Consider the following 18,682-nt stretch of genomic DNA (forward strand, 5'->3'; position numbering starts at 1 on the left):
CAGCAACCTTTCGGCTACAGGTTCAACGCTCTAACGACTAGACTACCTGCCGCTCGGTAAATGTATCCAAAACTTCCTCTAAAAGTCAAAATAATAATAATCCTGCAAAAAAATCTTCGGAATTATTGATGTAGAGGATTTCATTCATTTCTAAATAAAGACGCGCCCTGGTTATAAAACAATACACTCAATTGTACTTTTTTATTTTTAGCAAGTGTATAGGCTAGGCTACTGTAACCACACACTTCAACCAGAGTTCAAACTATCAGGCCATTTCGTTTATATATCCTAATATTGTTTTGGACTGATTCATTTCACCATTTCGCAGATAATTATTAGGCCTACATTGTAGAAAATACTTTGGATATAATGCAAGGAGAGCAAATGGACATTATTCGCAATGCTAGTGTTACTCATTTTAATACGCTAAAAACTTTTACCGACGTATCTAACAAGTAGCCCGATCTAAACAGCTATATTTTCCAGCCAACCGTTCGGACTACATGCTGCTAGAAGACAGAATCCAGCGGTGGCCTGTGCTGTGGCTGTAGCTCTACGGATCCTAACACGTTTGGGCGCATTGCTGCCGGGCTGATAAAGATTGACCTCCGTTTGACTCCTGAACCACGCCGTGCCAGGCGCTTTTAGGGAGAGAAGTTGAGGACTATTATTAGGAAAGACAAATACACGGACATTATAGTCTATGGGGTTTCTTTGCTAATGTAGACTTGATATTTCAAACTTTTTCGAGAGGCGTGAATCATACAGAAGGCTATGCTCATGGCTTGGAAAATCTGATTCATTATTGTTCATTAATGTAATTAAGTTGTAGGCCTATTAAAGGGCATGGTATTAGTCCATTTAGAAAGTTGTGCATAAAGTTGAGAAATAATGATGTTTAAAAACAACTTGTTTTATTCTAATATTAAAACACCGGCCTATATGACTTTCCCCCAATGACAACTTTCCAGCACGACATTGTTTAATCCTTAATTGACTTTACTTTTCCCCCCTTCCCTAAATTACACTGCAGGTCAACACGTTGACCATCCCGTGCACTACTCTCAAACAATGTCTCTAATTGTTATGTCAATCGAATGTGGCTGTCAACTCAGATTTGACTGTCAGAAAAGTGATACCTTCTGATTTCATTACATGACTCATGACATTAGCCGTCCTCCGGAAGCAGATTAAAGATGAAATGATGATATTTCTTCTCTCTAGAATGAGCTGACCCTCGCCAATGACAAACCTAAAGAGCAAGAGGGAAAGTATTGTTGCTTGTCCCTGTTGTGGTCTGTAACGTCCTTTTATAGACGGTAATTGAAGCAACTTAATTACTTTATAATGCCACTCTGGTTCTGTGACAGCAGTTAGTAGCCTAGACGTTGATGTAATTCACCTTTCCATGTCAATTTAGACCAGGCTCGAGCTATTTACGAAGACGACCAATTTAGTTGGATGGAGAGAGACACACAATTCTGAATTACGAGGGCTAAATGCCATGTGGTATCCAGTCATGCATTGTAAAACGAAATGTATATCTCAATAAATCTAATATTTCTTAACGTAAATAAATCATTTTTTAGTGCCTAATAATAGGTGAGGATATTTTCACTCACGTTTCCACCATATAGGCTGCATTGGGCTAGTTCATGTAGAAAAACACCATTTAGGAGAGATAACTACTCACCCATGAATTACTGAAAGTAAAAGGAATACAACGAGGTCTAATCGATATGCGTAGATAATTTATCGTAAATGTTTAGCTTCCATCCTTGTGCGTAACCCACGATTTCCCGGGAATTCCATGCTCCCGTGTGTCCTCACCGCCTTCATATAGCTTTCCCAGTCCCACCGAGCCCGTTAGTGTCTGCCCCAAGCCCCGTACATGCCTCACTCATCGGTCGGTCGGTGCACGGGGCTTTAATAGTCATTTCGTGCCTGTAAATGTGGATCCCACCGCTCGGGACTGGTGGTGGAGGTACCACGGGAGTCGCGTCTGAATGTGTGAACGCTGTATTATCTGATATGACAGTACGGCTGGCAGTGGGGCATTATGATCGATGACAGATGAATCTGCAGGCTAACTTCAAACACCTTGTCATCAGGGCGTTTGGAGTAACACGTTATGAACAGCGACGGGATGGCTTAGCATAATCAGAAGATATAGCCGAGCCGTATGAAAGGCCGTTCTCTCCTGGCATTTGTGTGAAATAAGTAGTCTATACATAGAGGTAATACATATAAATAGAGAGAGAGAGAGAGAGAGAGAGAGAGAGAGAGAGAGAGAGAGAGAGAGAGAGAGAGAGAGAGAGAGAGAAATTTAACATGTATATGCACATATAGCTGCCCAGGCTGAATATACCCATACAGCCTGTAGTCCACTCTCTCCTGGTATTTGTGTTGAAACAAGTGTAGTAACTCGTTTGAATAGCTTCTTACCAGTAATGTAGACTAACATGTACACATCCACCTAGTTCAAGCAATACAACCATATATTGTATTGAAAATGATAAAGAAATTCATACATTTCAATGTATACTTTGTCAACAATTTTCATTGATATCAGAGTTGTATGGCCTAATATAATAGATCTATGGTTCCTTTTCCATAAATCGATTTGTAAATAAATATTATAAATTGGGCTGCCCTTTTACACTCAGCAGTTAGCTATATAGTCCTATGTGCACACGGTGACAAAGGGGTCATTGTGAGGAATACAATTTAATTTATTGACGAAATAACACGGTAATCCGATTCTAGAGAATATTTAACAAAGTTAAAGTTTTTAATCTGGGGTAGGATCAACCCGATAAAATGTATAATGAGTTATTATATAGATATATTATATAGGCGATCTATAAAAAGTTTTAGAAAGTAAGGACAAGGAAAGAGATGGAAAATAGAACGTGTGTGTTATTGTGTTGTTGAGAGAAAGAGAGAGAGAGAGAGAGAGAGAGAGCGAAGAGCGAGAAGCCTAAAAGACAAATGAGAACGAGCTAGGGTTTGTGAAATATTCAAACATTTTGCGAAATTTATATATAGACTTATTACAAAAGACATGTTTTTAATTTGCGAGCAATGTTTTGTTTTGCACCTCCCCACCAATGTGGCCTGAAATCGATCAATCACCAAATAATTGATCATCTCGAGATCCAATAGGGGGCTCGCATCACTGTGCCGTGCTTCCATTGGACACCCCTGGCGGACTCCGTGAGCACGCAGCGACTCGGAACGGCCCATTCGGCGCTGGCGAGGGGGAATGGGTGACGGAGGGCACATGGAGAACTGGAGCCCGCTGTAGCACTCTGACAGCAACATGAAGCTGACATGATAGAGAGACTCTAATCTAGTGAGTTTTTCAGCTTCAGTTTTTAAACAAAGACCAATTATACAGCACCATCCAAATGCTTTAGTAAACAGATTGTTAGTAACAAATATATATATTTTACCCAAAAATACCAAAATGTTGTCAATGGCCTATACAGTATTGGGCACCCTAACTTCATCAAACTTAACTATATATATATAATATCTAATCAAGCAACTCAACAATTTCTCCCAAATCCAATAGGCTGTAAGACAATGTAAAGTCTAATGTAAAAGTTTGCTATGAAATCATGAATCAGCTGTTTTGCAGAAGCCAATTATGGGACTCCCTAAAAACATACCACTTCGATACAAGTTACTTTTCATAGCAGGTTAGGAGAGCATTTTCACTAACCCTTACACTAACCATTTTCCTAACCTTAACCTAAGTCTCCTAAACTGCTATGTTAATCTTCCTAACCTGCTGCATAAATTCTCCTAACCTGCTACGAAAAGTCGTAGCTGTATGGAAATTACATGTTTTTAGGGAGTCCCGCCCAGTTCTAGTCCAAATAGATAAAGACATTTCCACAATAACAGAGATGAGTAGACTTGGGCTGGCATTAATAGGAATGATTCAGTACCTAGACCTGTTCAATGTGGAACCTGCTCAAATAGTCAAAGAGCACCAAGAGCACTTTAGAAGGATATTTAAGATTTAACAACCGTTCAAAAACATGGATTTGTCACGGATATAAATATAATTAGATTAGCATACTGAAAGGCATTTCCTACTGGGCACAGATGTCAATTCAACGTCTATTCCACATTGGTGCAACATAATTTTATTGAAATGAGGTGGAAACAACGTTGATCCAACCAGTGTGTTCCCATTGGGTTCTCTTCTTCTAGTAGCCTACTAGTTTTCAGATTATTAAAATCTGGAATGGCATCAAAGTCCTAAAACGATAATCGTAATCTTGGGATTAGTTGGAAAATCCACATTTGTAAATAGAAAAAAAAACCATGAGTCAAACAAACACTAGAGTAAAGTCGACTACACTACAAGAGTCAGGGTGATATCTCACACAACGAGACTACAGCTATGCATGCATGGCTTTGACCAGAGCAACAGCACCAGGGGTTGAGGGATATTCTCCCTGTAGTCTAGAACACAAACAGACAGGAGCTCGGAATACCCACTGACTGCTCAACTCGAGCTTTCGAAGGTCCTCCCACGACACCCCCCTCCTCTCCGCCCGACTTGATGTAGCCCATTCGCATTGTGTATAACGCGACCTGTTATGGCCACCACTACTTCCGGGTTTCGGCAGTCTGGTCCATATCCACTCCTCAGTCGCGTTTCCCAACTACTCGCGCCCATTGTACACAAACCAACGAGGAGTTGGCGGCTGAGCACAGCATCGATCGAGGGCTGCTCCTTTAAGAAAGACTAAGCCTGAATTATCACCCCACCTCCCCTGATCTCCTTTACAGGGCTTTTGCGTTTAAAAAAAATCAACCCAGGAGCCGAGAGTGATCAAAAGAAAAACGAGTGAGCTGAATTTTTTGTGTGCATTTGACTATTCACGTTAGGTGTGCTAACCCGTGGAAGCGCGCCCTGGATCATCATTCATTCCGGGCTACTTTGACAAGCCTCGGCGTTTGATTGACAGGCGTGGTGGCAAAAAGCCATGAGACTTCGCTAGTTTTGTTTTGAGGGGTATTTTCATACTGTTTTTTTTGGAAAATAAGACTGGGTTTTCTCTCCCTATGCCACTGCCCTGGGGATAGCTCAGGCCCTATTCACGGTTGCTTTGGACTGAACTTGAGCTGAAGAGGGCTGGCTTGAATTCATCGTTGCCTTTCTCTTGCAAGAAATACGGAATCTTGAAAGATCTCGCATTTGGAATTTGCGTTTTTATTTGTTCTTCACCCTGGCCTCTTAGGGGATATATTCGAAGTGAAAGGAGAGAAGAAGAGAGGGACTAGAGGAGGGATATGGCGCAGCGGGTACGTAGCAAGACTATCCCGAAAAGTTTCACTGTAACTCCACTGTGTGAAAATGCAAAGCCATGAACACGGTAACGTGGCCAATGACAGACGCTCGCGGCGAAACTTTATTTTCTTCTTCAAGACCCCGCTGGACCGAATTCCGTGTTTTGCAGTTTTGCATCTTTGGCACAATATTACGCACGGACGCACATATTTGCTGCTTCGCGTACGCCCCGACTAGGGACATTAGAAGTGTCATCCTATCTGCTGTTTCCAGATTAGTTTTGACAGGCCAGTTACTGGAAGATAAACAAGGAGCAATGGGACTAAACAAACCCAACCTTTATACTTCCACAGTCGAATTTACATGACTTTAGTCATTTTTGTAATTAATCAAAATCATGTAAATGCTTTGAAGTTTGAGTCTCTGAGTGTTTTTGAGATTATAATTCATTAACATCTAGAATTGCATCCTCAATTGTAGTTTATTAAAAAGTAGGCCTAATAACGTTTAATTGAGTAATTTGGGTAAAAAAACAAACATGTTTGCATATGCTAATAAAGCACATTTTTGTCATGATGTGATGACATATGATTTGATACACAGCCTAAAAACCCCGGAATTACTCGACTAGATGGCAGAATTAAAAAAAAAAGAAAAATAAACAATTGTAAAATAGAGATCACACTTATTACCCAAATACCTTTTGCTTGTTGGAGAGAGGCTCTACATCAGTACCACGCGGGTTCTTTTTGCACCTCTCCACGTGTCGGGGTCTAAATGGTAGTCTTTATAATACCGTGCCACCTTCAGAGTCCACAATACATCATTAAAAATCACTCATTAATTCGATAAAGAAACAGGCCCCAACATAAATGTTGTTTTAACTTTTAGTCAACGTCGTATACGTGTTGTATGTCTATGTGAAAAGGCATATTCAGGCACACATTTAGTATGGGCGTATGGGGATGGAAAATATGTAGACAACTTGTAACTACAAATTACTTTGGTTTAAATGTTCATGAATAGATCTTGTCTATACTAGACATCTTCAGTGATCATCATTATGAGAAACAGAAACATCTATTTAACTGCGTTTGTTAAATATATTAATGATGGTGTATTTGGCGTGTAATAACAGAGTAACCAATGTTACACAATTGTAATGATGCTCTAAAATTAGCAAACACTGCAATTAAAGAGACGATGTTGTGAAAGCCTACGATCAAATCATTCAAAATACACAAAGACGAAACATACATGCATGTCATCCGTTTTATCCCCTCATATATATTTCACTTTTTGCTATTTTAGTAGCCTAGCTTTGGAATTAAACATCAGATTTGAATAATATTTTAACGACATTATCCCTATTTTGTTACTATTTCTTATATGGTGGTGTAAATATCTAAAATACACTTAGAGCTACAGTTGAACTTTAGGGGTATTATATGCTTGAATATAAACAAGGTCACTAAGGCCAACCTCGATAGACTTAACTTTTTATGTATTCATTCATTGGTAGATTACTATTTACCCATTATTTTATTGTCTGCAAAGTGCGTAAAACCACCACAGTCCTATAACTGGCCATTCAGTACGAAACTGTGTTGTTATTGTGTATACAGTACGAAGACTTGCCCCACTACGGGATGGACGGGGTGGGTATCCCCACCACCATGTACGGCGACCCGCACGGTGCCCGCTCCATGCAGGCCGTCCACCTCAACCACGGTCCCCAGCTACACTCACACCAGTACCCGCACACAGCCCACAGCAACGCCATGCCGCCTAGCATGGGCTCGTCCGTCAACGACGCCCTGAAGAGAGATAAAGACCAGATATACGGGTAGGTGACTGTAGCTTACGGAGGTTATATATGAACAACTTTGTGTGGGATTTCATGTTTTGGTTGATTTTCTTGTTGGAGTTGAACGTGTGTAGACTATTAGGCTGGGAAGAGCGGTTGGGAAAAGTAAAATACACGTGGGATTGTTACTTGGGAATTATTGTTGTTTTGGAACTTTTTTTGTGCAAATAATTTATTGTCGAAAGTTGTGTTGACTTATATAACTTGGCACAAAGTTGTATGCTTTATGTACTCAAAATATAGGCTACAATATTTCCTTACACTAAATATGCAATATTATGAACCCGTGACCCTTAGACCAATAGCTACTATGTTCAGCAGCACATTTTAGGCTATATGTTTTGGAAATTAAAATTCGAATTAGTTTATTGTGGTTTTACAAGGACCTGTAATTGATTACTACACATTAATATAACTAAATGGTGTGCAATGGTCATGTTATATGGACAATTTCGAGGAGTTTTATGTAATAAAACAGACACCCAAAATTATGCACACCCTACATTAATTTAGATGAGTTAATTAAAATTCCAAAGCATGATGTATGTACGGTGACTGAACATGTCACAAATAATTTAACTATTTACTCAGTTCAATGGTAGGCTTCCTTGAGAGCGCCATATTTTCTTACATTGGCCCTAACATATTCACAACGGTCATATCCGCGACTTACAAATGAGACTAAAATGGAACAAATTGCACATATTAAACTTTTGATATTTTCAAAGACAAAGGCAGATCTAGCCTATAGGCCAAGGAGAAAATACAGTGATGCACAAAAAAGTACATTTTATTCAAATCATTTGACACAATTATCTGTCAGTAAAAACTACATCGTTTGAATATTTTTCTGCACTAATAGACTATAAACACCATACATAAAACAGTACACACATATCACCAATTCCCAGAGCTATGCCTAGTTGTTGAGACTAGCTTATAGAACCAGTGTTGACCCCGGCCTTGTTCTCTGCGGTGACATTTGCTTTTGTGTTTGATTCCATGCAGGCACCCCCTGTTCCCCCTGCTTGCACTGATTTTTGAGAAATGTGAATTAGCGACTTGCACGCCCAGAGAGCCTGGGGTCGCGGGAGGAGACGTTTGTTCATCGGAATCTTTCAATGAAGATATAGCAGTGTTTGCAAAACAGGTCGGTGAAAAAAAACCTTATGCGTTATTAACATAGGCTACATTATGCATACGATTATAGATGTGTGTGGCTGAGCATAAGCCCATGTGTTTAAGCTGTGTATTTTGTTAGTGTAATTAAATGTTGTTGTAAAGTTTAGCATTGGAAATGTTTTGAAGCGTGCATTGTTTAGAAGTAGCCGATAGTATTTGTTATGCCATTAATAGTAGTTCATGTTTAACACATTGTTCAATATTATTTTAATATTAAATACATGATTCTTTTCTCACGGATATTGCCCATAAGTGTTGAAGTGTTCATGATTTTGTGGTTTTAGATTCGGGCAGAAAAGCCGTTATTTTCATCGAATCCAGAACTGGATAACCTGGTAAGAGAAACATTGATTTGATTATACAAGAAGTGGGCTAAGGACTAAGAGTAAACGTGGATGTATCCAACATATCAGGGCTTGCCTTCATATTATGACACGGTTTCTGAGTAGGAGACGCTGTTAGTTGAAAAAGTTCATCCAACGACTGGAGGTTGTTGTTCTCCAGTCCGGATTGTTTCATTTCATGATAATCCTCCGTTGTCACCGCAGATAACCATCTTTTCAGGGCGGCATTAGAAAGCTGTCAAATGGATTTGGACTACTTGTCCCTCGATGAAAAGTTATTATGCTAATAGTTTTCACTTGTAATGTAGGCTATCTAATGCTACTGTCTGGGATAGCTTCTATTATGGATGATTGATTAGCCAATGTTGTAATGCCGTACGCTTATAATGTTGAATATCAGCTCGACATAAAATCCAAATTCAAAATCCAATTTAACATGAATCATTTTCTCCATTGTAGATTCTTATACCCTATCCAGAAACATATGCCTATTTCATATTAGGACATTTTACAAGCTAATCTTTTTTTATTGTTATTTAAATTTTTCAGATGATTCAAGCCATTCAAGTTTTACGGTTTCATCTCCTGGAGTTGGAAAAGGTAAAACCCCAGCTCACCTCCCTGTTGCTGCCTGGCCGCGTCACACTTCATAGCTATGGGCGACATTTGCATAAATGTATTTTTCTAGTCGGCTATAATTAGTGTCGAAATCAATCATGGGACCTATTTCTCTTCCGCGTTGTAGCCTAATCACAACGCAAGCTGCTACAACTGCATGGAGCGGATATCTCTGCGCCCAAATCTTTCTGAGAGCTAATAGTTTATTTTGGTGTAAATTACATACAAGGTGAATTCATTATATAACTTAAAGTATGTTATACGCGCTTTAGGTATTGGAGAATGCTAAAGGCCGAGAGAAGTAGCTCGCTGTAGCCTAGATTGGAGTGACATTAGTGAGGTAATTTTTTACATGGTATATTGATATGTTTTACCAATGGTAGCCCACTGTCCACACAATTGATCAGTTGAAATGTTTGTTAATTAACTTTCAGTAGGCCGAGTGTTGGGCTATTTTAATAACATTCAAAACATGATATAACAGAAGGGTCGTTGCAGGCTGTAGCAGCATTGTGTAGCGATGTGTAACGATGCATTTAGAGCATACAGCATGCACCATCCTCGGCATGACCAGGCGACATGCACCGGGTTGGGTCGGTAGTGATAATGGAATAACTGGAGGAAATTAAGCAGTTTACCTTAAATGTCAATCAGTCGGGTCACCCCACCACCTCCCTAATAGACACAACCTGGGGCACGGATACATTTAACACGGCTGTTGACTAGGTTGTAGCCCGCGAGTCTTCTTGTCATTGTCAATTTTCATTGAAGTCTCAATTTTGCTCTGTAATAAAGTTACTTCATATTTCTGGATTCGGCTGGTCACGTGGGAGCGCACTGCAACACCACCTGCACGCCTCGACCCATTTGGACCAGGTTGTCCAAGTGGCGTGTAGCTTTGTAGTTGCAGACATGTGTCAGATATATTTCATGTGTCAGATATACAGTACCTCATGTCCTTTTTTGTTGTTGTTGTTGTTTTCTTGTATGTTTTTCTATAGGTACACGAACTATGTGACAATTTCTGTCACCGGTACATCAGCTGTCTGAAAGGAAAGATGCCCATCGACTTGGTGATCGACGACAGAGAGGGCGGATCAAAATCGGACAACGAGGAAATAACAAGATCATCCGGGCCTCTTGATCAGGTAATGTCACATCTCTCTCTCTCTCTCTCTCTCTCTCTCTCTCTCTCGCTTCCTCTCTTCCTCTCTCTCTCTCTCTCTCTCTCTCTCTCTCTCTGTCTCTCTCTCTCTCTCTCTCTCTCTCTCTCTCTCTCTCTCTCTCTCTCTCCCCCCCCCCTCTCTCTACTGGGAATATTCAGTGTGGTGTCTTCTGGGTCACTTCTCCGCGAGGCGCTGTTATTTGCATATGATTAAGACCGTTTTAGATTCCATCGGAATGAAAATTTCTCTGTATAATGTTTCCATTATTGCCCCATTAAGGTTTGATCCGGGAACCGACCCGGGGAGATTAGCCCGAGAAAGCATCGCCATAAACTTGACCTGCTTCTTGTCCATTTTAATTTAGCCCTCTTTCCCTTTTTCTTATTTTCCTCCTCCTCTCCACCACCTCTGTCTTCTATTTTTTAATCAAAACGAAACGTCAGCAGTACATTTATATTACCACGCAGCTACTGAGGAGAGGCCAAACGCATAGTTTGATATCTCACCGGAGGGACTGAGACTGTGGGTTTAGTTGCCTCGGATTTCCCGTTGTAGTTTACGGTTCATTAGGTGTCTTGTCAGTATTTTTCCTCAGACATGAGCGCACATTGCTTAGGCTATAGCCCTATTCGTGACCACTTTGTGCTTTAAAGCGCGAAGACCGAGAGAGATTCCATGGCACTCGCTGAAATGACGGGTTGAGTTTGAAAACTACAAGGCAGTAGGCTAGATTAGGGGATTGTTTCCTTTTGTGAGTCGCGGGCAGCAGTAGCGATATCAGCACATCCTTCATTATGTGCTCCACTGGCTGCTCGCTCTCCAGGGACATTGTAGTGCGCGCGCAGGCATGACCCTAATGGTCCGTATTGCCGTTAAATAATGATAACAGTAATAATGATTAGAATTATGCAAATCTATAGCCCTATCTTTTTATGCGGTGGATTTTAGGCCATTAATAGCACGCTTGATTTTGTAGCCTGAATAGAGACACAGCTTTTCTTATTTCACTTAACAAAATAGGCCTATATTTTCGAAAGTGATCTCTGTTAGGGTTTTAGAGAAGAATGAATGAAGGCCCTCAGAGAGATAGGCTATGGATACCGATGAGGGGGGGGGGGGGGGGGGGGGGGGGGCGGGGGAACAAGTGGCCAAATTAAAGAGATTAGCGGGCTAGGCACATATAAAAAGTAATGAAGCGATTAGGCTAAATAATTTAAATCCGTGGACCTCCATATGGTTGAGTGGCCGGTTAGAGCTGGCGGTCTGTTGTAGTGCTCCGGAGAGAGCGGTAGCGAGCAGCTCCCATGTTCTGTGGTGAATAGCGCAGTTGGGTCAGATAGCAGGCAGTGTAGCCTAGGCGTCGTCATTGATGGAGGAGCTGGGACCAAAATGGGAGCGACCCCCTGCCTGCCTCAAGCGTCCTCTCTCTCTCTCTCTCTCTCGCTCTCTCTCTCTCTCTCTCTCTCTCTCTCTCTCTCTCTCTCCCTCTCTCTCTTTCTCTTTCTCTTTCTCTCTCTCGCTCTCTTTCTCTCTCGCTCTCTCTCCCTTTCTCTTTCTCTCTCTCGCTCTCTTTCTCTTTCTCTCTCTCGCCCTCTCTCTCTCTCTTTCTCTCTCTCGCTCTCTCCCTCTCTCTCTCTCTTTCTCTTTCTCTTCTCTCTCTCTCTCTCTCTCTCTCTCTCTCTCTCTCTCTCTCTCTCTCTCTTTCTCTCTCTCGCTCTCTCTCCCCCTCTCTCTCTCGCTCTCTCTCTCTCTCTCTCTCCGTCACCAGCCCCATGTTAATGATTATGCTAATGAGGCAGATCGCCTCCGCCAGATAACACTTCATTTAAATCAAAAGCAGAATTAAATAACATCATGCCAATTGTGCACTTAAGTGTTTCCTTGAACGCGTATTCTTTGGGGACGTTGTCAAAGACGTCGCGCCTAGATAGTCGTGAGATATGAGTGAAAGTGTGGAAGAAGATAAAGGGGTATAGAAATATAGGCTTCGTGAACACCCTAGGGTTTGTAGGTATATGAAGAACATCATGTGTGCTCGCGGGCAGTGATATGGCTCTTTAATTGACTTCAAGATGAAGACATGCCCTATTTTAATCTAATGATGGCCTTACTTGGAGCCTAAATATTGAGGCTAATATCATAAAGGCATATAGGTTGACAGTGTCTCCGCTGTGAAAGAGCATTAATAGGCCTCTATGTAAAACTGGTTTGACAGATCTGGAATATGACCATATCAATTCAATTCCTGTTCATGTTCATGTGATATTTCAGAGCAAGATTATGATATAATACAAAGTAGTGCAGCAATCCACTATAGCCTACATTTTAGGCATATCTGCATAATGATCCATAAACCACAAATGAACTTATCCAGAGAGCGCTGAGGGGTCTTTGGCTCAAAGATAAGACCATTTTCAATTAAATGAAACTGCACTTGTTTTATCGCGATACATTCCAGCTGAGCTGAATATAGGCTATGTATTTTAGTATTTAGTATTTCTTGTAGGACATTTTATGCTTTTGCGTTTGTTAGGCGGCTGTGACGTCCTTAACGGATTAGCGCGGTGTGAGAATTATCTCTGTCCATATATATTGTTAATATATGCCCTGGGGCATAATGTTGAATTGGACTGGAAAAAATATAGAGAATTTGTTAACAAGAAGGAACGGAAGCTCATTTATGCACAAACCAATTTATTCCAGCGAGGGGACTGTAGCAGAAAAGGGCAAAAAAATAGTACTTTGAATTTATTCAACTCCAGAGTCTGCGCCGAGTTAGTAGCAGCTTGTGCACCCAAGCATTGAACCAATAATGTTCCGTTCCGACTCCTCCATCTTTTTTTCCTCCCCTTGTTATTTTGCTTGTCTCTTGCATTGCGCAGGAAAGCAGCGCATGCAGGAAGGACGCAGGGTGCCTCTTGTCAACAAAAAAAAAGAGCGGAGAAGAGCATACGGGAGAGGTGAAACAGTCATAGAGAGAGGGAGAGAGTCTGGCTGTGAAGGCTTGTGAATGTGACCAAGCCAGTTTGGGTGTGCGTGTGCGTGCGTGTGTGAGAGAGCCCAGCCTGGCTCCATGCTCCCCTTAACCCTTTTCCTCCTTCTCCCTAGAAAACTAGTTTTACCACATTTATTTAACATATTTAACCCCTTTATTTACTACATTTGACCCCACCCCCCTCCCTGCTCATTTTGACCCACTTGAAGGTTAGTCATACATTAATAGTTTCCTTTAGTCTTCGCTTTTCTGTTAAGTGGTGTTCATGTGAACATAACACATTTCAAAACAACTAAAAAGTGTATCATTTCTTATCATATTGTCTAGTTTCCTCCACGGGAATAGGTGATGCTAGGAAATAATCTGCTTGCATGTTGCTAGGCTTCATCAACTAAGATTCCACACAACTAAGATTCCACACAACTAAGATTCCACACAACTAAGATTCCACACAACTAAGACTCCACACAACTAAGACTCCACACAACTAAGACTCCACACAACTAAGACTCCACACAACTAAGACTCCACACAACTAAGACGCCACACAACTAAGACTCCACACAACTAAGACGCCACACAACTAAGATTCCACACAACTAAGATTCCACACAACTAAGATTCCACACAACTAAGACTCCACACAACTAAGACTCCACACAACTAAGACTCCACACAACTAAGATTCCACACAACTAAGACTCCACACGACAACTAAGATTCCACATGACAACTAAGACTCCACACAACTAAGATTCCACACGACAATTAAGATTCCACACGACAACTAAGATTCCACACGACAACTAAGATTCCACACGACAACTAAGATTCCACACGACAACTAAGATTCCACACGACAACTAAGATTCCACACGACAACTAGGATTCCAAATGACAACTAAGATTCCACACGACAACTAAGATTCCACACGACAACTAAGATTCCACACGACAACTAATCCACACGACAACTAATCCACACGACAACTAAGATTCCACACGACAACTAAGATTCCACACGACAACTAAGATTCCACACGACAACTAATCCACACGACAACTAAGATTCCACATGACAGCTAAGATTCCACACGACAACTAATCCACACGACAACTAAGATTCCACATGACAGCTAAGATTCCACACAACAACTAAAACACATAAAACTAGTATAGGAAGACTGCTCCATATTCTGTTGATTAAAGTCCTTCAGTCATACATGCAGTCGTGGCCTATGTATACATATCCCCACCCAGGGCTTAATCTTTACTCTGTGTTGTGATGACATGGTGCTGGTTGCCTTGCCGATTGCATACTTATTTGCCTAGCCCACACATGGCTCTCCACTCCTCCGAGTGAGCAAAGGGATGTGGTTCCAAACACTGCGTCGCAGCAGCAGCTAGCGTTCCGTTTGCACAGTTATCTTTAATTGCAGAGAAGCACGAGGAGGGTGCGCAACAATTTGCTAATGAAATTTGTGACTAGCTCAGAGAGTGCAAAGCTGCTGCACTACTTTTGACCAGGGCCCATCCCTACATAGTGCACTACTTTTAAACAGAGCCCTTTGGACCCTGGACAAAAGTAGTGCACTAAGTAGGGAATAGGGTGCCACTTGGGTGGCATCCCCAGGCTGTCTAAATGCTGTGATAATAACACCGTGGACACTCTGCATCTGAAAGCTCTTCTCCTCTATTCTGCCCTCCATCCTGAAGTGGGGTTCATTGTGTCCTCCATCCTGAAGTGGGGTTCATTGTGTCCTCCATCCTGAAGTGGGGTTCATTGTGCCCTGCATCCTGAAGTGGGGTTCATTGTGCCCTGCATCCTGAAGTGGGGTTCATTGTGCCCTGCATCCTGAAGTGGGGTTCATTGTGCCCTACATCCTGAAGTGGGGTTCATTGTGCCCTGCATCCTGAAGTGGGGTTCATTGTGCCCTACATCCTGAAGTGGGGTTCATTGTGCCCTGCATCCTGAAGTGGGGTTCATTGTGCCCTACATCCTGAAGTGGGGTTCATTGTGCCCTACATCCTGAAGTGGGGTTCATTGTGCCCTGCATCCTGAAGTGGGGTTCATTGTGCCCTATATCCTGAAGTGGGGTTCATTGTGCCCTGCATCCTGAAGTGGGGTTCATTGTGCCCTGCATCCTGAAGTGGGGTTCATTGTGCCCTGCATCCTGAAGTGGGGTTCATTGTGCCCTGCATCCTGAAGTGGGGTTCATTGTGCCCTGCATCCTGAAGTGGGGTTCATTGTGCCCTGCATCCTGAAGTGGGGTTCATTGTGCCCTGCATCCTGAAGTGGGGTTCATTGTGCCCTGCATCCTGAAGTGGGGTTCATTGTGCCCTGCATCCTGAAGTGGGGTTCATTGTGCCCTGCATCCTGAAGTGGGGTTCATTGTGCCCTGCATCCTGAAGTGGGGTTCATTGTGCCCTGCATCCTGAAGTGGGGTTCATTGTGCCCTACATCCTGAAGTGGGGTTCATTGTGCCCTGCATCCTGAAGTGGGGTTCATTGTGCCCTGCATCCTGAAGTGGGGTTCATTGTGCCCTGCATCCTGAAGTGGGGTTCATTGTGCCCTGCATCCTGAAGTGGGGTTCATTGTGCCCTGCATCCTGAAGTGGGGTTCATTGTGCCCTGCATCCTGAAGTGGGGTTCATTGTGCCCTGCATCCTGAAGTGGGGTTCATTGTGCCCTGCATCCTGAAGTGGGGTTCATTGTGCCCTGCATCCTGAAGTGGGGTTCATTGTGCCCTGCATCCTGAAGTGGGGTTCATTGTGCCCTGCATCCTGAAGTGGGGTTCATTGTGCCCTGCATCCTGAAGTGGGGTTCATTGTGCCCTGCATCCTGAAGTGGGGTTCATTGTGCCCTGCATCCTGAAGTGGGGTTCATTGTGCCCTGCATCCTGAAGTGGGGTTCATTGTGCCCTGCATCCTGAAGTGGGGTTCATTGTACCCTGCATCCTGAAGTGGGGTTCATTGTGCCCTGCATCCTGAAGTGGGGTTCATTGTGCCCTGCATCCTGAAGTGGGGTTCATTGTACCCTGCATCCTGAAGTGGGGTTCATTGTGCCCTGCATCCTGAAGTGGGGTTCATTGAAATGACCCTTGTTTTTTGCTTCCTTTTTCTTTATCCGTTTGTGTTTTTTATTGAGTGGAGTGGTTCTGAAATGATTGAAAAGGAACATGCTCATTGTTCATATTGTTTGGAATGGGTTGAAGAGCGCTTTGAGGCAGTGTATGCAAATTCTGATAGCTTAATGAATTTGATTTAGATACGTTTTGTGAGTGTATACATAAATACAACCCTAAAGGTTAAGAAAAATACTGTCATCAGAAGTAAGACAAACACATTGTATTAACTTCTATTTATTCAGGCTAGCCCAATTTAGACCAGAGTCTCATTCCCAATACTGCCCTGAGTACAAACATTTTCTCACAAACAGGAAGTACAATTAAAATTCCAAATTAAACAAGAAGAATAATAATTACTTCAAAACCACAACCTCAACACCACAACCTCAACACTCACAACCTCACAACCACAACCTCAACACCACAACCACAACACCACAACCTCAACACCACAACCTCAAAACCACAACCTCAACACCACAACCTCAACACCACAACCACAACACCACAACCTCAGCACCACAACCTCAACACCACAACCACAACACTACAACCTCAACACCACAACCTCAACACCACAACCACAACACCACAACCACAACATCACAACCACAACACCACAACCTCAAAACCACAACCTCAACACCACAACCACAACATCACAACCTCAACACCACAACCTCAACACCACAACCTCAACACCACAACCACAACACCACAACCTCAACACCACAACCACAACACCACAACCACAACCTCAACACCACAACCACAACACCACAACTTCAACACCACAACTTCAACACCACAACCTCAACACCACAACCTCAACACCACAACCTCAACACCACAACCACAACACCACAACCTCAACACCACAACCACAACACCACAACCTCAACACCACAACCTCAACAAATAAACCACTACAATCAATGGAAACAACTTCCATACTCAATGAATTCATTCAACACCAGAGTCCTAAACTGTCCTAGCGGCACCAGGGAATCAAGATGCAAGGAATTTTCTAGGTTATTCCAACAATGGGGTGGCACTAAAACTTAAGGAGGATTTAACTAAATTGGTGGAGACCAGAGGGACCTCAAGAGTTAACCAATCCTGCGAGCGGGTTTGGTTGCTCATTCTCTTATAGGTTAGCAGCAAAGTTAGGTTAGTGACCTGTGGGACTTTAATGAGGACCAGTTCATTAAAGTCCCACTGCTTCCTGTATCAACAGGAAGCAGTAATGAGTATTAAAGACTGTTGCCTGTGAAAAGCATGTATATCGTGTTTGAGGCTTCTCTCCATGGACAGTCGTCAGTGTTTGGCTAGAGTGCTACCAGCCACAGTAATACACAACCATCTTTCCTCCACAATAAAGCCAATGTTTGTATTAGGCTATCATAGTATCTTCTCTGGCTTCTCTACCACAGGGCCTTGTTTCCAGGTGCCTTCCACCCAGCTGTGTTTGTGTGTGTCTTTTCTGTGTGTGTGTGTTTGTGTGTGTGTCTGTTTGTGTGTGTGTTTGTGTGTGTGTGTGTGTGTGTCTTTTGTGTGTGTGTGTGTGTCTTTTGTGTGTGTGTGTGTGTGTGTGTGTGTGTGTGTGTGTGTGTGTGTGTGTGTGTGTTTGTGTGTGTGTGTGAGAGAGACACCTAGCAGTGTTAGTTTAGGTTACTCCCGTGGTTATCTGGCTGACCCCTAGTGACCCCTTGGGCATGCTGTGACTCAATGGAAAGCCTGACCAGTGACCACTGGGTCTCACACACACACACACACACACACACACACACACACACACACACAACACACACACACACACACACACACACACACACACACACACACACCGCTCTGAGGGGGCGCTAGTAGTTCTGTAATCATCATGTTGCTCACTATAGCTAATCTATATCTGCTGCTGTCCATTCAGTATGGATCAAAATACACAGGGCCAACACTCTCCATCTGTCTCTCTCTCTGTCCCCCCCTTCTCTGTCTATTTCCCTCTGTAAGCGACAATCTCCCCTGTTCTTCAAAACAAACTTTGGATTATTCCGCTGATTGTCAGTAATAGC

General features: G+C 42.5%; 1 protein-coding gene across 2 annotated transcripts in view; it reads left to right on the plus strand.

Moving 5' to 3' along the window:
* Nucleotides 1-3,244: 3,244 nt before the first annotated feature.
* LOC106613898 (homeobox protein Meis1) overlaps nucleotides 3,245-18,682 on the plus strand; it is a 167,944-nt gene continuing 152,506 nt past the window's right edge. Inside the window, exons 1-6 of one of the 2 annotated variants that reach the window (XM_082964961.1) lie at nucleotides 3,245-3,355; nucleotides 6,937-7,157; nucleotides 8,187-8,328; nucleotides 8,645-8,695; nucleotides 9,254-9,304; nucleotides 10,324-10,470. In XM_082964961.1, coding sequence (XP_082821087.1) covers nucleotides 6,961-7,157; nucleotides 8,187-8,328; nucleotides 8,645-8,695; nucleotides 9,254-9,304; nucleotides 10,324-10,470 — 588 coding nt within the window. In that variant the 5' untranslated portion in view covers nucleotides 3,245-3,355; nucleotides 6,937-6,960. Of the gene's footprint in view, nucleotides 3,356-4,624; nucleotides 5,326-6,936; nucleotides 7,158-8,186; nucleotides 8,329-8,644; nucleotides 8,696-9,253; nucleotides 9,305-10,323; nucleotides 10,471-18,682 lie in introns of those variants that run through there. The other variant, XM_082964960.1, reaches the window with a different exon arrangement.

This window comes from Salmo salar, chromosome 18 (genome assembly GCF_965601325.2).
Source record: "Salmo salar chromosome 18, fSalSal1, whole genome shotgun sequence".
Lineage (NCBI taxonomy): Eukaryota > Metazoa > Chordata > Actinopteri > Salmoniformes > Salmonidae > Salmo > Salmo salar.